The sequence below is a fragment of the Falco peregrinus genome, chromosome 1 (genome assembly GCF_023634155.1).
Source record: "Falco peregrinus isolate bFalPer1 chromosome 1, bFalPer1.pri, whole genome shotgun sequence".
NCBI classification, from domain to species: domain Eukaryota; kingdom Metazoa; phylum Chordata; class Aves; order Falconiformes; family Falconidae; genus Falco; species Falco peregrinus.
Window position 1 is genome coordinate 99,751,461 of NC_073721.1, and position 23,653 is coordinate 99,775,113.

At 39.9% G+C, this 23,653-nt stretch overlaps 1 protein-coding gene across 1 annotated transcript in view; it reads right to left on the reverse strand.

Moving 5' to 3' along the window:
• Positions 1–23,653, reverse strand: part of KCNH5 (potassium voltage-gated channel subfamily H member 5) — a 160,607-nt gene that overhangs the window by 77,631 nt on the left and 59,323 nt on the right. The window contains exon 7 of the mRNA XM_055793597.1: positions 20,060–20,489. Within this exon, the coding sequence (XP_055649572.1) occupies positions 20,060–20,489 (430 nt within the window). The remainder of the gene's footprint in view (positions 1–20,059; positions 20,490–23,653) is intronic.

A 23,653-nucleotide genomic window follows, 5' to 3' on the forward strand; every position in this document is an offset into this window, starting at 1 on the left:
TTAAATTTTTAAAGAAGGGAGGGGAAAAAAAATGAGAGGTGGAGAATTAGCAGACAGAATCTTTTTAATTACATGGTGCTATTCAAATAACAATGGTAATGATAATTTGCACTGAGGAATTTTACCCCGGGTTAGGTGAGTTAGCTTCTAGGGAATGGAATCACTGGGGTAGAAAGGAAGAGGAAGCTGTTCAGGAACAATTTTGACAATGCATTTCCTCCTCTTTTTTTTTGTTCAGTACTCCTGATGAACATTTTGTCAGCATTTTTACCATGTAGCTCTATAGCTGATCAAAAGCTGGGCTAAAACCAGAAAAACTGTAGAGCAGTAATCTAGGGTTTTTCCAGCAAAGTGAGAGTAAAAATTAAATCAGCATTTGAAAAACATCTTCCTGCTGTCTGTAGGAATCATTTCTCAGCAGTAGTGGAGCATCAAATCCCACATTTACTCAGAGTAGCCTTTTCCCTCTACATCTTATCCAGAAGGTGAAACACAAACCAGATCACTACAGGGCCCAGCAAACAAGTTCTACAAACACCCTGAGTTCAAGACTGTCCTGAAAACCATCTCTAAGCCACAGCTGCACAACAGCACACCCCTGCAAGACTGCTAATGTGGGTTTTGGGAGTCAGTACCATTCCCAGCTGCCTGCACTCCATCCTGCCCTTGGTAAATCAACTCTTAGTGTCAAGTACAGAAGGACATCACAGTACCTACATGCCTTGCTGTGGCTGCCAGCAAAAGGACTTGCCACAGACAAAAATGAGCAACTTTTAAATGAACTTTCTGAATAACATGACTATTTCTGTAGAGTGACAGACAGAAGGGAACAAGAATAAAGAAAGGGAGTGAGCACTCAAAGTGACAAAATGCAAACAGCAGATGGTTTTACATAACTGGCAAAAAAGGAAAGTAAAGAAAAAAAAATCTCTTCATGAGAGGGGCTAAAATGTTGTAGATTAAAGTCTCCATTTAAAAATTGATGCACTGTGGGAAACTGAGTAACTCAAAAGAAGCAAAATGACAGGATGGAAAGCCTTTCATCTCTCCATCCTCAGCCTCTGCTATGTGCTGGTCAGTAAATCTATATTCCTCACTGGGTTCAAACACAGGCAAAGCACACCCAAACCTTCCTCTTAACTCTCTGAGCCTGAACGTCCAACTCATTTGCAAATCTTCCTAACGCAAATCCTCCCAGAGGACGTAATTGCAATAATATGATAATCAAGTTCACAAGACTCATCTTAAGAGTAGTTTAATGTTCATCTATGTCAATGACACCCACGTTAAGGTAACTTGCAACTGCTTGCCTGCATTTCCTACCCTAAATGTCTCACGATAACTTCTGGGCCTAGAACTCATTGCCTCTCCCTTGCAATATATTTGGGTATGTGCAGAAAAGCAGCTTCTAATTCTCCTCCCCCCACTTCAGCCTTTAACCAGAAACAAGCTAAGGCGGCATAGTACCAGATTCAAAGACATAAACCCCCACTCAGCCCGAAGCTTAGGAGTAGAATTAGCAAAGTGATTGAAACCACTAGGTCAATGAATAAAATTTATGATGGAATTAGAACCATGAGGTCAAGGAATAAACTTCTCAAGGGGAAGGAGGAAAAAGTGCCTTGAAATTCACCTCCTGCATGCTCCAAGCAGAGCATTCTAGTCCTCTTTTTCCCTTTTTTCCCCACCTTGGTTTTTTTTCAGGCCAGTAAAGAAACTGACAGAATAAAATCTCCAGATAAAACATTTCAATCTGACTATACTGGTCCTTCCACTTACAGAAATTTTCTGAGACCTAAAATAAAAGTGTACTGTCCTTTCCAGGAAGACATTTCCACTGCAAACAAGCCCCTTGCACAGAATGACCGTTCCAGTTTCACCCAAAGTTTTAGCATGAACCCAGGTAACTACTGACAGTCCAAAATCTGTGCCCTTCTTCCTCCATAAGTTCTGGATGAGGAAAACCACACTTGTCTGCCATTTTTCCCTTGGACCATCTCTACCTACAGTTGTGCTCACCCTCTGCAGAGATGAAATCTCCGGGATCCACACAAAGCACACAGAAATCAGCTCTGCCAATGGCATCACTGGAAGGAAGAGGCAAGCCGAGTCCTCCTCCTCAGAGAATTTAGCACAGCTATTTGGTACTTCTTATATTTCCTTAATCCTTAGAGATTTGTCAAGTGGGACACCTTGCTTTTTGAAGTAAGTTTGCTGCACTCTCTGCTAAGTGCTTGATTAATGGAATCCTGTGTATGTACTGATTATGAGAAGGTGGGAGTCTATCCTTTCTGTGGGAAAACTGTGCATCAAATTTTCCAGTGAAAAATGGGCAAGATTAAAGCCAAAGCAAACAGAATGACTGCTATGAAATGGGGCCAAAGTGATTTTTTAATATATTTTTAAATGTCTCTGTACTTAAAGACTTTGACAACATAATTCTGTGAAAAAGCTTATTTATCCTGTATAAAGAACACAGAGCACTAACCTCCCAAAGGAAATACGCCTGTTGCTGAGATAAATGTTTCAGATGACAGCAGAAAATTTCTCCTCTAGTAGCATGAAGAAATACAGGGAGCAAACCTCATTGCCAGCCCTCACATCCCAATTCATTTATATACTCAGGGTCGGAGAAGAGGAAGAAAAATTCCTGACCATAATTAATTTCAACCTTTTCTAATTTTACCATGGCCCATGCACATAAATATTTTCATTAACTATCCCATACAACACTCAGCTACATACTTAGCCTAATTGGTTATGGAAATGGTTTTAAATCAGGAAGGTTTAATTAGCAGCAATTATTTCACATGCTATTTCCACTATGTTATGAGATGGAATGGAGAATTTCATAACAAAACGAGTGGTTTGGGTTTTTTACAACCCCATATTCTACAGTGATGCACAACGCAGGCTTCACTTTCTGCCTATACAAACAGATGCTACTAATAGTCACAAAAAATAACTCTGGAGTTGATAGATCCTTACTTTCACATCTCAACATTGTAAGTACACCCTAACTAAAGCTAGCTTGACTTTGAGAAGGAAAAGAAAATGGGGGGTGAAGAGTCCTCCTGTTCTAATGAGAAGATGCCACGTAAACCAGCCTCCAGGATAACACGCTACACACTCTACCTTGTCTCGAAAAGTGAGCAGAAATTAGTATCAGCAAGATACATTGTTGCATAGTTGAGTTTATGGATCCTGAAGGCCTCTCCTCATTGTCAAGACAACAGGGGTAACGTTCTGGTTACATGAAAATAAGCAGAAAAACTATGTCAGGATTTTACCCTGGGACAGCATAGATGGCCTTATTCCAATTATAGCTGTATGTAACTACCTAGCTGCACGCCAGGTCAACAGTTGTGCCACATCAGCAATGTTGGGGGGAAAAGATTAGGAAAAAAGTTAATTATCATCTTCACAGAAACCATTTCAAGAAAAACAGCATATGAGGACAGAGTCCCTGAGGATAACCAATGGAATAATTGTCAAAACATCTCAATCTGATACAGGAGATACCTAGACTACCTAAACAGAATTCAGTAAAGTCCATTGTTTTATACTAGGTTCTAAAATGAAGTCATAGAATCTAAGAATAGGAATTAAGAAATGGCTTTGTCAAAAATTAACTTTGTTCTCATTTCATGACAATTCTCCAACCAGATCTTCTGACTAGGATGTTAAATTTCTTGATATTTTTAGTTAGGTGTCTTGAATGTGAGGCGACCATAAAATGAAGGAAAGAGGATATTATAAATATAAAGCTGATTGTCAGATTTTATTTGGGGCAGGAAATAGAAGCAAGGTAATACTATGTCTCTCAAATATATATTCAATGTGGTTTTTTTACCAAAATAAGGATATTTAATTTGGAGTAAGAAAAGGAGTTAAACTGTTATCTGCAGAGTGAACAGTGCATTTCCCAGCTGAGACAGAGTTTCACCTCCCACTCTAAACTAACTTCCTTTTGTCAGACAAATTTGTTTTGGCCTGATATTTTCCAGTGTCAAGGTGAATGTGTTTAGGAAATTTGAGGGCAAATTAGTTTGGCTGCTTTTCATTTGTTGTAGCTCTACATGAAAAATACAGTCGTCTTCATTCATTTTTGGAAGTACATGTAAGAGTAACAACAGCTATAGGCAGAAGATCAAATGTGATGCAATTATTGATCACATTAGGATAAAATATACATACAAACTTTGAAAATATCCTTCCAATATTAAATGTATTCAAAGCCAACGTGTTTGTTCATCTACAGTAGAACTGACCTTATGGGTTTTTTTCCCTAAGGTTACTCCAAAATTTTTCAGACAGAAACAGGTTGCAAGAACAAGAAACCAAGGAAATTCCCTGCAGAAAGCACAAACCAGTGACAAATCATCAGAATTAAAAAACTAGAAACAGATCTTAAATTGGTTTCTTGCTCTTTATGGAAAAAATGTGTCTTACATTAATCTACTATTAAGGTTTAGCACTCCAAGACCTAGTGCTCAGAAGTCAGGGACCTCAGAGTAATGGCTTGATGGTTTACCCTAATCTTGCCTGTTTAATAGCTGTTATCTCATTTTTCCTTTTTATAACTAACATTTCTCTGTTGTTTTATTTTTTTGGGGTGGGGATAGGGGTAAAAAGGGAGCAAAGAGAAGATCCTAAACTAGTTTAAAATGCTTAGGTTGGTTGCAATGGGAAAGAAGGGAATGTGATGTAAAAGCCAAGATTTCTCTGAAAGTGAATGTGACAAAATCCCCAAAGCGGTATCGGTGTTTTGAATATGTTACCTAATATCCCAAACAATTCTCATTTCCAGTGTCTATGATGGGGCTTCCAAATCTTTTGTAGATTTATAGCAGATACCTGTTGTGACTTTGTCATGTCAGCCATATATATGTTGCCATTCTACTAAGAAGTGTTGGTGTTGCCATGCTAATGTATCGATTTAAAAGGTCAGGATATATTGGACTGTTGCATTTATGCCTACATATGCTCATCACATTCTTATGAGAAGAAAGAGACGGGGACTAATTTCAGCACAAATCTGTACTGTTCCCATGTACCCTGGCTATATTAATCCTGGAACTATTTACCATCGAACATACTGCTTGTGGTAGAAGGAACTGCCTCCAGTCCTATTTGGTAGGCTGCATTCCCCGAAGCAAGATAATATATATATATATTTTACTATCTTTTTTAAAGTAGGATGAACTACAAGGTTCATCTAATTTCTTTCCACAAGTGCTGTGGTTCAGACCTGCATGAGCTTTTGGCTACCATGAAATGACCTGACTGTGGGCTACTAAATCAGCCAGAGCAATGGACAGTATCCCCCAATTGCTTCTGCATTCACCTGAGCTTTTAAACCATTGACTGATAAAAATTAAATGCCTCCTGCACTGTTTGAATTTAACCCATGGTCTGAAGCAGTTACATGAAGTCAACTACAGAAATTCAGACTAATTCAGTGCAGTCAGACTCCTTTTTTTGTGATTCCTGGAACATTTTCATTTGTTTCTGTTGGCTCCCCATAACTTGGAACACTGTTTGGTAGGCACGGTACAAAAACATGTGAAGTTCCTGACCCTAACCATTTAACATTTAAAGCAATAAATCATGCATAGGTTTGGAAACAAAAAAAGAACCACAAAATTTATCAAATGCCAAACTTCACAATTCTACCAAATGTCAGATCTGGAAATGAAAGTAAAGGTTTCACATTCCTACATGACAGCCTTAACCTTTAGACATCTCTACCCAAAAGCTCTTGTTCCTCTGCTAAATGCTACCAATTAAGAGACCACCACTGACAACTCCTCCTTTTCATGTACATATGAAAACACATTAGTTAACAACGGCCATTATGTGTGTTGCCATTATACATGAAGATGCTTTGCTGCTACTATTATAACCTGGAAGACAATAAACGATGAGAAAGTCTGATTCATTCTGACATTCTTATTGTAGTAACATAAAAACCATTACAAATGTCATGGCACTGCACAGATGTCTGTGTCATATTGACAGGATGATGTGCCTTTATCCACAGTGTAATTTGGTTAGAAATATTTGTGCAGCACGCGAAGAAAGAAAGGAATAAATATCTGGCATAGAGATAAAGAACACGGGACTCTGTTCCCTTTGCATTTATAATCGCAAAGTGATATATTTCAGCAAACATCCTCCTTGTTCTTCCTCAGCTGGCTGAAAATGGATTGTAAGGTGAGGATACATAACTCCTCTATGGTCCATTATTTCTTATTACCATCCAGATGGAGCATGGCTATTAGAGCACCACTAAATCTCTAATGAACTGCAATGTTTTAGATTACTAATTCTTCAACAGTGTGTTTGCATATCAATAATAGCATGTAAAAACAACAACAATCTAACTAATTAGTCTAGATCAAATCTGCTCAGCTCAGCTTCCTGTCCCTCCTAGTCTGTGTGTTTGTGTGGGTGTTCAACGCTGATGCAATTTCCATTAAACTCCTTCCAAAGCTTCTAATCACCGCTTCTAATATTGCAAACATTTAGAAGTATTTAACGGCTTCTCTTGCTTATATAAAGCATTTAAACAAAAACACACCCATGTTTATTAAACCATATGAATAATTTTCTTGCTATTCTGTCTGTAATGCAAGGGGGTTTAAATCTCACTTGTTCCAAAGATAGCTAGAGAGTAGTTTACTTGGGACGGCCCCAGTATTTATCATTAAGTCCTCCATTTAGCAAAGCACTTTAGGGTTTAATTCAGTAATATTTTCTGATATTCCTGGGTTTGTTTGGGTTTTTTTAACAGGTTACACAGAAATTTGATTAAAGCTTGTGTTTTCCTGGATTGCTCCTTTAGCAGTTGGTAGAACACGTAAAACAGTGGCAGTGCTGGTCCCACTCTGAAGCTTTTTTTTTTTCTACTTCCCCCCCCCCCTAAAATGGCCAAAGTATGCTGTGGGATCTAGGAAGTCACTAGCTTCCTAAAATTGTAAGCCTACTCCAAAGCCCATCAACACAACACAAATAACATCCATCTGTTATGATCCCTGAAAAATATTAAGGAAGATCTGCCAATGAAGATTTATTATTTTTACATTAAGACTAACACTTCAGATAAATCAATTCTGCCATTTAAAATCCCATTTAACAGCCAATGCTACCCGTCAACATCCCAGAAGAGACAGCGGAGTAACCTCAACACGGGTGCAACCACGGACACCTGCCTGCTCCTACCCAAGGAACAGAAAGAGAACAAGGTACTCAGCAGCACCAACCACATCAGCTCCCGTAAGGTCCCACAAGACACCAGCAGGACCAGCTTTCAGCCCCTGCTGCAACTGAAACATGTGATAGGGCTCAACACACCACCACACAGACAGTGTTGCATGTCACTAAACAGACCTCTCTGCTAAAATGACCGAGTGCATGGGGAAAGGGAAGGTTGGCCAGGGACCTCCAAAGGGCTGTGACCATGCCATGGGTGTTGTAGGCATCTCACGCAGTTGTTTTCCCTTTCTTCACTTGATTCATCTGCAGACAAGGAGATTTGATTACAAGCTCCTTCTTGCATGGCCAATCTTCACCCACATTTAATTATTTCAGACTTGCATCCTCCAGCCTTTCAATATTTTCTGATATGGCACTGGTGCCAGCAGCTTTTCACTGAACTTCTTACCTTATTGACTTGCCCTTTTTTTTTTTTTCCTTCTTTCAAGTGCTACTATAGAAAGATTGTGTTTGATTAACCAGAAAGTTATATTTCCTCTAGGTAAGGTGGACTATCAATTTGAGCAAGAAATGTCTGCATTAATGAGGCACAGTAGTAACCTTCTTTATGCCTCAATTTTCTATTCAAAATAATGGAGTGGAAGCATCCATCAGATTACACGCTTTGAAATGTTTCTGGTCAAGGAGGAGGAAGAAGGGCAAATAAAGTTAGTCCTTTCACCATATAAAGGAATTATAGCTTATTCCCAAGTCTTTACCAAACAGGTGATCATTCAAACATATCACGTAAAAAAATAATTTCCATACACAGGACCTTGCTGAAATGAATGGTAAGGTTTTACAATACACCTAGATGAATTTCAGGCATAAGTCCTAGCGACCTTCAAATGGGACTCATCCTTCTAATTCCCTCCTGACTATATTGGGAAGATCCACCCATAAACCTAAACGTCAGAAATGTTCCTTTCGTTATGGCTTGCAGCCAGAAAAACACTTAAAGGTAAGCTCCCATTAAGCAACAACGAGGTCAGTGGGACTATTCAAGTGCTTAAAGCACACCACATGTTTAAGGTCCCAGTTCAGGAAGGACCAAAGGACCTGATGAAATGCTTTCAAAAAATAGGTAAGAATTCATCACACCTCACTCTGCCCCTCTAGCCTTTAACCTAACTAACATCATTCAATCGCGTATGAGGCAAGAGATGAGACTTAAAGGATGCAACACCCCACCCAAAGGCAGATGATGTTTGCCTGTACGACAAATGATTGTGTTTTCAGGCTGTTCAACCCTGGCAACACATTGCAAGAACGACAGTCTTTCCCTTGCTGCTACCCATTACTGTTGGCGTGTGCACACACAAACAAAAATTTGGAAGGGACAAGGATATGACTGCTACCTTCAGTGTTCCAGCTTCGGAAAAGATCCAATTTAAGGGGTTTTTACCTCAAAACTGACTATTTTCCACTGAGGAAAAAACTGACACAGAACTCGCCACGATGCCATTTCTACAGAGCTGAGCTTTTTCCTCCAGAGGAATTCAATCTCCAAGCCATCTCTAATTGTCACATCACCATGTAGAAATCAGTGGCAGATATTTCTAATCTCTTTTCCATCAGCTTCGCCCTATATTGATTCTGATTACACTTCACAGTACAGCTTTGAAATATGCTTTAATTTTCCTGACATATTTTAGAAGAAATTAAATATTCTGCTCTATTAGAAAATCTTTCATGTTGTTATGCAACAGAAATGTAGACAAAATAAAAGCTTGTAATCTTTCAACTTTTAAAAAATATCTTTTTCTATCCGCTGGTATCCTTCCTTTTACCTGCTTGCTTATTTTCCCCTGGAAAAAGAGGGAAATCATTGAAAGTGAGAAAATTGCCCCCAAATCGCTCTTTTTTTTCTTAATCTTTAAGGAAGATTTTGCTTCCATCTTTCTATTATTCTTCCAGTGTGGAATACCAAAAGATGTGATTTTTTTATTTTTTTTTAAAGAAATTAAAGGTATAAAGATGGAAGGAAAGAGGGAGGAAATAAAATTTCCACAATAAAATTAGTATTTTCTCTTTCTTTAGTGTAAGTCTTTTAATTTCTTAACATTCTGATGAAAACACTGAGGCAAGAACATTTATCTGAGAATTGTATTAAGGTACAAAGGACTTTCAATGACAAAATAAAGTCAAACTCCTCTACTGGAATTAATTTCCCTCTGTTTCCTGCAGATGGACTTTATTCAGACCCACAGTGAGAACAGGTTCTTCTTCCATAAATAACTGAATCAAGACTGGTCAGCTCCAAACAATGGCTTCCAAATATGTTAGACAATATGAATGTCACCATGCAGCCCTCATACTTGAGAAAAAAAATGCCACTACAGCTTTGTTTTAGACACTCCATTCATCTCTCAATGCCTCGCACGATTTGGATGGCAACAGCATTTCCACAGGGAGCTGAACTTCCCCAGAATAAATGTATCCCAGCATGCGCATGCACATTTTACAGTTCATAAATGGAAGTGAGAAAGGGTGAATATGAAGTGCAAACATGCAGCCACTACATCACAAACCATAAAACATCACTGAACATTAACGGATGGTCAACCATCTACAGAAAGCGAGCTTTGCTAGCTCTGCTTTGCTTAACACGAGATTTTCAGCTGTACTTTACTCTCCCTGCAATATCAGACAGGTGCAGGGTGGGGAGGGACTTCAAGGGATTGCCTGGTCCAACTTCCACACTGAGGCAGGAGCAAGGATACCTGGAGCAAGCCTGATGAATAGTCATCGATGAAGCAGAGTCTACCAAATCTGATGGTTGCTTTGCCCATGGTTTGAATCCACTCACAGCTGAAAAGTTTTGGTGGACTGATGCTGGGAACACCTGTTACCAACATCAGTCTTTCATGCCCTCCTAACTGACCTGACTGCCCTTCAGCGAACACAGAGGACCCACATTGTTCTACCTTTCAAGCACACTCTTTCCATAGTAGAAGTCAATCTTCATGTTCCCCTTCACCTTCCATCAGCTTAAACCAAAGTCTGTTCCACCAACTGTCCCCCTGAGATCGCATCTTGTAGCAGATTGTTACTGAGCTCCTCTCTCTCCAGCTGGTCTACACCTTTCTTAAAGCCCTCTATCAAACAAACCAAACCAATGTAAAAAAGATGTCTCACCAGCCCTAACCCCAGCAGAATAAATACCTTCCTCAGTTTGCCTGTGACATTGCTCCTGATACTTTCCAGAGCTAGATTTACAGGTTTTAGCCCACTGATGAGCTACATTTCAGTCTGCAGTTGCCCACCACTTCCCCCGCCCTTCTCCTTCAGGACCCTCTCCAGCCTCACAGCAGCAGAGACAGTTATTCCCTATATTGTGCTTCTTCACACGTGGTGCGTTGCACTTGTCTTTATTAACATTCACCTTGCTCATTTTGGGCTGCCTTTCCAATTTACCAGGATCATTATGGATTCTGATGCTGTCATCTAAACCACTTGCAACCCTTCCCCTAACTCTCCTGACATACTCTCTCTGTTCCGTCACTCAACTCGGCTAATGAAACTATTGAATAAAATCACACATGGGGCAAAGACTTCCCTGGCAATTCCCTCCAGGCTTGACAGCAAAGCCCTTGATTATTTTTTGAGAGAGGTTTTTCAGTCAGTTATTGCCAACTTTGTTATGACCGTGTTGAGATCACCTTTCACTCATTTGCTATGAGTCCACTATGTAGAAAAGTGTCAGAAGCCTTTTCAAAAGTTCAGATATATTGTGTCTACTAAATTCCCTTTATTCACTAGGCAGTTATCTGTCAAAGAAAGAAATCAGATTAATTTGACATGAACTCACCTTGACAAATCCATGCTGGCTGCTGGCCAATGGAAGAAAACTAGTTTTAATCATTCATGACCAAAATATTCCTACTAAAGTACAACTGGATTTTTTTTTTTTTTTTTTTTTTTTTTACTTAGCACTGGCAGGGATGTACAGCAGGTAACCAGAGGAGAGATGCCATTTTGGATGCTACCCTGTCCTTCCTCCAAATTGAAGGGAAAGGGGTAAAGCTCTTTAAGGAGGAACCTGCAGTCATACTCTCAACATAGGCTATGCTTCCAGCAGTGGAAGGTTTTTCCTGATTCTACCAAAGTTCTTGCAGAAAAAGCTGCAGGAATGATGAAGGGAGACATAAGACGTGCTGGCTTAGTCCTCAATGCCCTTAGTATTTTCAAGAGGAACATTACACTGTACTACCTCAGACCTACAGAAATGAAGCAATGAGAAACAAAGAACTAATATTTGTCAACTTTTATTCAATTACCTGATATCTCTTCGTGCCACCAAAAATGTTACAGTACCACAGGCAGCAATGCAATAATGAAGCCTTCCAAAGATTTGGGCTTTTTCTTTCTTTTACAAAACCAACACAAAATCCACAAAAGCCACATCAGCCTCTCTGGATGTGCAATGATGTCACGCAGTTCTTCAGTTCCAAAAGCCAACCTAAAAAAATTTAGGCAAGGAAATCTCTTGATTGACCTGAAAAAAATATTATTTTTAAGGCCTGATTTACTGATATGATTCAACTTTTCTACAACAGGACACTTCCTAAAACAATTTGTCTCCTCACTCCACTGCCCATCCTAACAACTTTCCATACACTCTGATTTATAAACCGCAGCACTTGCCTGCAAGTAAAGGTAGGCCAATATTAACGAGATTTAACAGAAAACAGCCATTTTACCCACTGAGAAGCACAGCTCCACAGAAATCAGGCAGGATTTACCCGGGTATCTGGCCAGACTGACTTGGGTAACTCTCCCTTTTGAATGTTAGCTACACACAGGTATTATCTCATGAGTACATAAAATTAAGCCCTGCAGATTTCCAATGATCTCTGTGCAGACACAGGCCTACATCACTCACTTGGCTTTCTGAAACTTCAGAACAGAAAAACACGAGCAATTTCCCCAGCCCCTTCCATCCAAGTGGTACAATACCTTCAGGGTTATCTTTTATCTAAGATTTGTTTACCCCTCTAGCACAATATGCTGTAAAGCTGTGTTGTGTTGTGAGCTAGTCAGATATATTTGCTGATCTAGTTGGATTAATTAAAACTTTTTGCTTCCTGAGAGATACAGATGTTATGAGTAATTCAGGACAACACGATAATTCCTCTGGGACCATCTCAGGTGGTTGCTTACACTGTGTGTGAGCAAGAGCACTGTGTAAAGGTTGATTTTCCATATTTATGTATCATTTATTTAATAGCAATTTTCAGTTGTTTTAAATAACATAGCTTAATAGCATGAAATAACATTTCTTTCTTCATTCTTACCTCTCCCACTCATTGCCCCATCTCTCTTGATACCATAAATTCATTTAAACATATCAAGCCAATGATAATAAAAGTAAAGCTTATACAAACACACCACACTAGCTATAACCTTGGGGGGAAAAAAATAATCCCATAAAGCTTCCCAAGGAGGCTGTTTTACAGTTTTAAAGCTCTTCATATAAAAAGGCACATGGTGGTTTTGCTATAAACTAGAACCTGAATATCTAAAAACCTACTGCCGTGTCAGAGTTAAAGCAAAACAAGGCACATGTGCTTCTGCCGATCACGTTTGCTGTATCCACCCCATTCTCACTGCAGTTTCATGAAACAGTAGATGATGCTAGATCTTTTACTCTCTATGAGTAACTTCTTTTTTACTGTAGGCTGCTGATATGCTTATACTCTAAGGCTGCCTTTTCCATGCAGCTGTTCAGAAAATAGTCAGATCGCCAAGTTTGGCTGCTGCACTGAGACCAATACCCTGTCTGGAAATGCTTTATCTGCTCCAGCTGTGAGACATAACCAAGACTGCTAATAATTAAAAGAAATCACAGAAATATCTTGATATCAAGTGCTGATAGCACTTGAACTATGGTTCAGCAGTCCAGAAATATCAAAATGCTTTTTCAATGGTACTCAAAAGGGGAAATTTCCACTTGCAAGGCAACTTCATGTAACTTTGTGACACTTCCTTCTGTTTGCGCTGATGGGTAAGCATGAATGAACAGTTTTTACTTTCTCCTGATCTGGATGTTAAAGAATGTATCACCTTTCTCATTGCCTCATCTGAAATACTAAACTAATAAATTTAACCTTAGTTTCACTTATAACTTGTATCATGGACTCAGTTGTACACAAATCTTTACCCTTAGTCTTCTTGGTGTCCTGCTGCCTTTTGAGAACCTTTCTTCAAGCTCTGAAATACCAAGATACTCTCACTTCGAAGACAAGGAGTAAGGGTGATACACAGCTTTACTTCCTGTAGTTCACCCAGCGGGATATTGGTGACAAGGCCAAATGCCAACCTGCCCAGAACACGACAGCTAGAAATACACCCAAATCTGCCCTTTTGGGAAAATCTGTGGCACCCTGTCTCAACATTTAAAACCACTCTGGGTCAAGCAGCTCTTCACTGCAAGCCACTCCCCAGATCAACACCTCCTCCTCCATTAGCCCTTCACCTCTTAGAAGCCCAACCAGAAACTAATGATTTCCTCCAGACAATCTCCAGCACCCCTAAACAAAATGCTGTGTCTTTGAGACATAGTTATTAATGCACAGCTGAGTGTCAGCCTTTCCAGGTGGATGCATGCTTGTGTAGAGGAGTAGGAGGGAAGCAGCTACAGGCAGAAGAGCTCACAGTTTGGAAGCATCCTTGTCTGCTCCTTTCAGTAGCCTCAATCAGGGCAGTTTTGACAAATTCTGTAGTACATTCACATTGTACAACGTAGAAGACAATGAAGAAATGAGAAGCTGCTTCATCGCTCCATCACTGGGCCAAATTTTGTAGGACAATCAAATACTAAGTCCAAGCTGGCAATAACCTGCAAGCTGGCAATAACCTGCAAGCTGGCAATAACCTGCAAGCTGGCAATAACCTGCACCCTCCAGGGGGTGCAGGCTGTCACCCAGCTCTCCAGCCACCTCACCCTGACTGCTGGGGAAACCTCCTGCACCCCACCTGCCAAACACAGCTTGGGGGTTACATCTGTACAGAGCTGAAACAAGAGCTTGCCTGCAGGGCCACGCTCTTGTTCAAAGAGGTACGTTTCCCCCCACTGGTCCACATTTTAAGAAACTCTAAGGAGCAGTGCAAAAATTGGCACAAGTCCTCTACTTCTGAAGAGGTCAAACTCTTCTCAGCTCTTGGTCTGGTGGTGCAGAGCAGTGTCTCTCCCATATCCCAAATCTCTGCAGGAAAAGAAAATGCCCTTACACAGGACTGACTCTTGTAGGACACCGTCAGAGCAAAGCTGGATTTCAACCATAGCTAAACACTCAAGCCTCTGAATTCCTGCAGATGTAAAGCCTTCTCACATTACTATCTGTTGCTGTGAAAAATACCATTTAATCTACGCTACTGGCAACGATTTTTGCTAGAAGGTGCTATCTTACACATTTTCCTTGGGATCAAAAATTAAATCCTATGGACTCTTGGGATTGCTTGTCTGGAAGCCTGCCAGACAAGCGTTTTCCTACAATTACACACTGTTGTGTCAGTGCGTGGGCTTAGCCACTGCTTAACAAATTTACTAGAAAAACCTCCATGATTCATGCAAACAGCACTGAAGTGGCTACCATATATTGGCAGGGAACTGACGAATGTTACTTGAACAATGAAAGAACCCACTTGAATAATGAATTAGGTTTTGGCAGATCAATGGAGAGATGAGTGACAGTCTGTGGCAGCCCAAGTCACAACTCCAAAAGAAGAGCTGAGCAGCAGCAAGGGAGGGTGCCACGAGCAACCAGCAGACTCTCAGCATCATTTACCCAATATGGGAGGTTTTAGAACCAGAGGTGGCTCAGATGAGAGCATCTCACCCGATCTCGGTAGGAGCGAGCATGTCCTATTCTCTCTTTAGTAAGATTAAAAGCAGAGCAGGGTATCAAGAGGAACCTACCCACGCTCTCCTTCATCAGCTCTCCCTGAACAATAATAACTTCAGGTCAAAGTAACAGCAATCACGTCTGTTTTCTTTTCCAACCTGCAAATCATCATCCTGGGTATTTTTAAGATGAAAACAAGTCGTCAGCATTTCAAGCCATGAAATTAGAAACTGAATTTTGGGAAGAGCTGCCTAGAAATTGCTCCAATAACTGGCAGAAATGACCAATTTTCTAGACAAGGTATCCTATACAATCACCATAACAAATTCTTCTGCTCATACACAAAACCCATCTGAATTAACAAGCCTGCCTTCATCATAATTTAAAACCAGTCACTGAAAAATAGCATCTCCCCCACAATCACCTCCCCATAAATCTGGAAGTAAATAAAAGCCAAAGCAAGCTATGCATGTGAGATATAAGTATCTCCCTAAAGCAACAACAAAGCCAACAACAACAAAGCACCCTTTCTAAGCTCTTCTGGGGACTGATGGATGAGTAAGAGATTCTCCTGGGACTTTCACATCCTGAGGAACAGTGAAGTATTCAACTTTCACTGATACTCCTGACTTCGATATCTTGTTCTGACCTTCCCTTGCAGCAAGAATGATCGGAGCATTTCAGTGACGAGTGGAATATAGTGGATTTCTGTTTTTGTTAGAGGAAGGACATGCTGGGTTGGATCCACTCAGCCGGACAAATAAACTCATGGAAATGCCACATTTATGCAGCTAGACTGACACTGCAATCTACTCTAGGTCATTCAGAGCAATTTCATCATTGCACACGAACAGGGGCAAACTGATTGCTCCAGGTTACACATGAAGCACACAGACATGTGTCAGAGACCTTCTGAGTTGCAAGCTGCACGTTGTGGTTGAACCCAGCAGGCAGCTGAACACCAGGCAGCCAGCCGCTCACTCACTGCCCTCCAGTGGGATGGGGGAGAGCATCAGAAAAATGGTAAAACTGGTCAGTTGAGATAAAGACAGTTCAAAAGAACAGAAAGGGAAGGAAAAATAATAGGAATGATAAAAGAATACACAAAACAAGTGATGCACAATGTAATTGCTCACCCCCTGCTGACCAATGCCCAGCCAGTCCTCAAGCAGTTTGCCACCACTCCTAACCAACTCCCCCCAGTTTTATTGTTCAGCGTGACATCATATGGTATGGAACATCACTTTAGCCAGTTTGGGTCAGCTGTCCTGGCTGTCCCCTCCCCCAGCTTCTTGTGCCCCTCCAGTCCACTCGCCAGCAGGGCAGCATGAAAAGCTGAAAAGTCCTTGACTTGGCATAAGCACTGCTCAGCAGCAACTACGACATCAGTGTGCTGTCAACAGTAGTCTCATCCAAAATCCAAAATGCAGTGCCCTACCAGCTACAAGGAAGAAAATTACCTCTATCCCAGCTGAAACCAGGACACTGGGAAGCTGGCCACTTTTCTCTCAGTGGAAGCACAGGAGGGAAGAAGGCATACGGTAGTACATAAATTCTTGTCGTTTAAACATTCACACTTATTTCTTCAGAAAACCCCATCTCATTCTGCAAGCTGTTTCACCCTGCCAGATTGCCACCTTCCCCAAAATACCTTTTCCCTTTTACAGACTTTCTGCTCACAGAAGTCCTGGCTGTGCCGAGTTGCAAGGTAGGAATGGTATACAAACCAAAAGTATCTATCTTCCTGGCTCCCTAATGCATTCCTTTCTGTGAAAGGCACAAAACCAGTTTGTTGTACACCTACATCTATGGTGGTGCTGCAGAAGCCTAAAACCTGCCTGTGGACTGAGCTAGAGCAACGTGCAGCGGCAGAGACCGAGTTTCTTGCTAGAGGCTGAGAGGAGATAATGGGAGGTTTACAAGAAAGGTCCTTCCTGAATGATAAACAATTCCTGGTCCACTGAAAGTATCTGACATTTGTTCTGTTCTGTGCAGAGGGGGGACAAAATGACCTCCTATCAACACAAAAGGAGCTACAAAATCAGATTTTCAATGTATATTCAGCAACTCCAGGCAGCAAATGCAGAATAGGTATTTAAACAATAACCCTTGTGAAAACCTTGCTCCCCTGTCATCGGATGCTTTATGTTTGCTATTTTTAGGTTTTCATGTGTCAAGAAGCAACAGAAAAAATCTTGCTGAACAGCACTGGACACCAAGAAAAAGCAAGTGAGGCAAAAAGAAATCTGAAGTAAGCTGCACAAGATGAGGTTAAGTTATTCAAAGCTCTCTTTCTTGCAAGACAGGTGATGCATTTCAGTCTAAATATCCCACCCAATTCTGTCCTCAGTGAACAAGCAAGTGACAAACTGCCAATCAAACTGAAAAGCATCTCCATTCACCTAGGTTTCCCCACCAGTGCCCAGCACCGAGCAATGCTTTATCAGCAGCTACAGAATCTTAATTTGGCTATTTTTAACAAGTACACCATTTTGCAATCCTGCCCACCAGAAGGATTTGCAAATCTCTCCAAATACTCCTCCCAGGCCCTGATAACTTTGCCAGTGTGAACAGGAAACTTCAGGCTTGCAGAACAAGCCGTCGCTAGTTGACAATGCAGTGAAGATTTCTTCCATATCTGCAGTCTGCATGAGTAGGCAGCTGGGATTGTGATGAATTACTATCTCTGATTCCAGTGCTAAGTTTAAGACGTTTATTTGGCACGGTGTTAGAAAGGACGTTGCCAATATCAACTATTGGTATTAGCAAACTTCTTCAGGAAAACTATCAAAGATATTTCACAACCTCTCTCTGCTTATAACAGTCAGTTCAGCAACCAGTGTTTTTTATTGATTGAACTGTAATTGAATTTTGCTGATTTTTTATCTCAAAACACTGTTTCAAAAGAAAAACTGAAACACCTTGCTTTGAAAACAACTCAAAATTTTCAGTTCTTAGTTACACCTTTTCTTGGGGCCAAACCCCGTTCCCAAGATCACCAACCACTTTGCCTGACAAACTGCTTTTTTCATCAGCTATCTGTTGTGCCTTTCTGTCCCTTTCTGGTGTTCAGACTGTCATGTTTTCAGCAGCTGGCACTGCAAAGCATGTTTATACACCTGCAGGTCTGATCTCTTTGAAAGAAATATTGCAAGTATAAAACCCAAGACCAGTATTCTGTTTGGAAGTTTGCATATTTTCTAACCACTATTTAACCAACTAAGCAAGTCCTTTAGATTTCACGAGTAGTCATTGTACTAATCTGCATGAACTGAAAATCTTCAAATCTTCATTGATATGTTTGCAAAAGATTCAACCATCGGATCATAATTGAGCATTTTTACATTTGTGAATAATCTAAAAAGGTGGTTTCCTCTGTATGTAGCCTTCCTGTGTGCCACAGTGCGCTTCACCCCCCTCACAGGATAAGCCACATTTATTCTGATGGCCTTAATTTTACACAATAAGCAACTTAACTGTCCTTTTGCCAGGCTTCTTAAATTTTAGATTCTACTTTTGACTTTGTCCAAAAGCCTACAAACCTACTCATTGTTTTCCAACTACTAAGCTTAAAGGTACCAGTTATAAATTTGACATGTACATTCAATAATTTGGTAGCTAATGCTTACGAAAACTATTAAAATCAACCAGTGGCACATACATAGGTTGTAAATGTCACCTTTGATACTGCTACGTGTACTCCCCATCTTTAACATGGGTTTCAGAGATTAAAAAAGAAGAGTATAATCCACCTAGAACAAAGCAGGTTGCAATCTCTATTTCCTTTCTATTTACCGAGGCCATGTATCTATTTTGTTATTACTATTATTATTATTCATTATGTTTTTATGGCGCTCACCCCATCCTAAATCATTTACCACAGATGCTTAGCTCGTTCTGTGAGACCCTCCTCTGCAGGGCAACAGAAGTCCCCACAGAAGACAAGGGAAGTACATATTAAAATATTTTAAATGTTCTATATCCACTTTATTCTCCAAATCCCCAGCCTTCTGTAAATACCACAAAGCAGTTTCAACAAATGGCTAATCAGCACCTAAAGGTTTTGTATGGCCTAGCTGCAATAGCTCATTAATGCTCTAGCTTGGGGATTTGCTTTTTATGGACTTCGAAATGTTTTTAAAACACATCAACCCATCATGTAAAGATGCTGTTCAGCAGAAATTTCATTGCACCACGCGGCAAGCAGAGTCCTAAAACTGCAACCTCTCTTTTTAAAAAGCATTTTAAAATCTCCAGACAAATGACTTTAATCTTCTAAAGATCTAGAAAGACTGTAGCAAGAAAACTTCCATTTTATAGTTCAGTATTTCTCTGAGATGAGCTCGAAGTGTTAGCTGAGATAATTATCAGGGAGATTATGCAGATCTTATTTTCAAAAGGTTTTGTTTGGTCTCATTACATAATTGCTTAGTGTTTGTATACAGCTCGGAAAACAGCATCAGGGAAATACCAAGAATTATTTATTTAACAGAAAAATAATTGTCCCAAATGATATTAACATTTTCAGCAGTCTTTATTATATTTTCAAGATTTCTGGTAGCCTGGAGAGCAGCTGAGTGATCTAACCTCGACAGCACATGAAAAGAGAAATGTGCCTTACCACTATTGTTTTTAGACTAAATCAGTGGAGCTGTGAAACAGTGGAAACCATAGAAAAGGTGCAATACAGCGTCTTATAATTCCCTTCCCTTCTAGCTTTGCTGGTGACAAAAGTCACCACATTCAGAAGAGAAAATCAGGACTTGTTGTAAGACAAACCAGCGCCATAATGTACACAAACACTTTATGGAATCACTACATGTTTCAAGAATTGGCTAAACCCACTTCAAACGTTGCCAAGCTTGTGCAAGTTTAAAAGCAAAACTCAGTCAGACTACCTGAATTCAAATATACAAGAATTCGCAATAAACGCAATAAAATCAAATTCTACTTACAGCCAACCATCATCATGGCCACTGAAAAAATCTTCTCTCCATCAGTGGTTGGTGCTATGTTTCCAAATCCTATCGTTGTAAGGCTTGTCATGGTAAAGTAGAGAGAAGATATGTACAAAGAGTCTTTACTGGGTCCTCCTTCCCACTGCCCTGAGCCAGTGGTGTTGTATCGATATGGTGTCCCGATACTTAGTGCCAACTGGTAGAGCCAGCTATCCGTTTTGATTGTATTAGTGACTTCATCTATAACTTCGTAGTCCCCAATGCTGTACCATATACAAGCTAGCCAGTGGGCCACCAGTCCAAATACACACACCAACAGTACCAGTACAGCAGCACCATATTCCAGATAATGGTCCAACTTCCTGGCAACTCGACCGAGTCGTAGAAGACGCACCACTTTTAAGGAACTGAAGAGGCTACTGATCCCCTAGAAAAGAATAAAAATGATTATTTCATCTGAAATATCCCACTGGTTAGCACAGAAGGCTGTACAACGATTCCTACATCTGCTTTAAATCTTTTTATACAATTTTTTCATGCCTCAGGTGACATAATACAAAACCAAACCCTCCCCCCACTGCAGCACTTTCATCCTCATCAAGGTAAATCAAGTTTGGCACTCAGTACATGGATAAATTACTTCTTTCAAGCTCAGTCTTTCCAAGTAACAGATGAGTTCTGTGGGATCCAAAGAAAGAAATGGTATGTTTGTTACAACACGGGAGCGATTCGATCATTTGCCAGTTTGAAGTAAATGGGAGACTCTTGTTCTGACCTCCTGGAGTTCTAACGCAGTGGAAGGGCAGAGTCACAGACAGAACTACACCATCCAAGTGGATTCTTTTTGAAGCTTCTCAGAAAACAGTATTCTATTAAATCCAAGCAGAGGGTTGCTGTTCTGGCCAAAATGGGGGTCGACCTACTTCAACAACCCTTAGCTTAACAGACACTCAAGAAAAACGTCAGAAAGTATCTGTAATGGGTAACTACAGAGAAATCTGCCTGCTGTTCCCCTCACCCACCACAAAGTAGCTGGGTAACTTCCTCCAGTCCAACAGTCTCCACCTCATTATCCTTCACCACAGCTAACAGAACGCTGAGTATTTCGTTATTTATAAGAAGTCTCACTAAAACAACATGGAACTAACAACCGTGGGCACATCACCTTTCTGAGTGAGGGTAACACAGACCACAAGGCACTGGCAAGAAAACCACACGCCTTTGCATATAAGGTTAATTTCCTTTCTGATCAAGACATTGCAGTTATTTTCCTAAAGCAAGTATCTGTGCAGTGTCTTCTTTCACACAAGATAAATGAAGTACAAACAAATGAAAGTACAAATATTTAGGGAACAGAAGCACAGGGACAATCAAAAAGTTAATATAAACATCTGAGAGGGAACAAGAAATGTGCATGCCCTCCTCAATGCACAAATTGTTTGCAATGTATTTTAATAGAATTAATAAATGCAGAAAGAGAAGAAAAATATGTTCCTGATCTATTGCAATCCCATGATATACCTAACTTGTGCATTAAATTAATTAGTGGCTCAAAATAGAAGGTTTGTAAAGGAAGGTTTCTAATATAAAGCATTCAGAAGCTGAAGACATTTAATTTAAAGTAGAAATTAAGACATAGAAAGCAATGAGGCAAACATTCCTAGTTACTGTGCCAAGATTAAATTGCCCTTTTCTATGCATCATTATCAAATCAGTCTAGTCAAAACACTGGCTAATTATATTATCAAACAGTAAAAGACTGGAGTTTCTAGAGTTTTCCATACCAGAAAAACATTAATCTCTTTTGCACCTCTGTTTCTTTTCACAACTAATGTTTGAAGGGTAACATACATCTGATATTTCTAGATATAATGTTTGACAGAGTTCTTATATGCTTTTCAAATCCTGCTGTAATTTGTTTCAGATCCTCAAATCCTTAATAAATTGAAGTTCTGTATTTGCATTCAAGCTCTCATGATGACTAATACCATGGAGGGAATTGGAATTTTCCCATTTTGATTTCTGTATTTTGCATTTACACAAGACACAGATCTAGCTTATCATTCTTATTTCCACCTAGACATATATGTACTTACTTGCTTTGGGATATATGTCTGTGAGGCAATCCCAACAGCCAACTTGCCCAATAAACTGGGAAGTCCTTCACAATATTCATTACACAATGGACTGGGAACAATGGACTACTAAATAAGAGTCATACCCCACAGAAACAGTATCTACATTAAAGAAGAAAAGTATAGAGTAGTTTAATAGTGTATTTCACTAAATAAATCTGCAGTTTGTTTCAGCGAATTAACCCTGTTCTGAAAGTTTACAACTTGCTGTGAAATCAGAGGCAGAAAAAAGCTGGGGTTTTTTTGTAGGATCAGGTCCTATTGTGTTGGTCAAGAAGATACACATTTTACTTAAACAGTCACTGTTCATTCCCAAGATGAAGGCTAGGGAAGGAGTTAAAGACCTGGAACTTAAACTTGGGAGTCCCATTTCTGCATCCAGTAGTTCATCCCAGTGGCAAGGCCTACATTGCACTTTCTACTGCCCAAACCCAAACTGAGTCATCCCTTAATCAGGAGAGTTTGTCTGACACTCCATCGCTCATCGATATTACATCTTCCCTCTAAGTTCCATGGACAGTTTAGCAGTGGCACAACTAATATAAAAATATAGCATATATTTCAAAGTCTGGGAGAAACTTTGCGCTGTGATCTTTTTTTTCCCTAAGCACAGATATCAATCACATCTCTTAAGTATAAACCAAAGAGAAACGTTTCATTTTAGCTGACATTGAAATGTAATCTTTTCAAAGAGTAATTCATTTAAGTAAGTTTCACTGTAAGTCTTAAAGTCAGTGCAGTCTCCACCCACTACTTTAAGGTCGAAAAAACAGAGACATATTTATGAAGTATTCACATTTCATGCATTATCTTGCAAAATACAAAGACAATACTGAAAGCTTTACAAGCCTAATCCAGAAAACACTACCTAAGAGTAATTAAGCATATACTAAATGAACATGTGATACATCGCACTGTTAAAGTACTGTGTTGAGTCAAGCTGATACCTTTATACTTTAAAAAAAAAAAAAATGCCTGACAATAAATGCACAATTGTTAATACTCAAAGCTTTTCTTAAGATTCAGAAACAATCCCTTTGGTGGAAATTCTGTGAAAGACTAACTGCCTTGAATTAAGTTTGGGCTGTTAAGAAATCCAGTGTTCTACGCTGAACTGATTGCTGGCTGCCCTTAATTTCATTTTTCTTTTAACTGTATTTATGCTCCATAATGAGTATTTTGGAAACCTTTCTACTAAAGGATGGGCATCTGCTCTAACATAACCTCAGCACTCAAGGAACAGAGAGGTGATTAGAAACCTTGTATGGAGCATGCAATCCTGTCTGGCACTAGCCTCATGTAAATAACGCCTTTTTTTTATGCTGAAGATCCAGCCTTCTGGGAGAAGCATTTCACTCTGTTGCTGTATTCAGTCAGTTGGGTCAACTGTAATATCTACTGGTCTGTGTTCTCTGACTGAGAATATCTCATTATGTTAGGAACCATCCAATTCTGC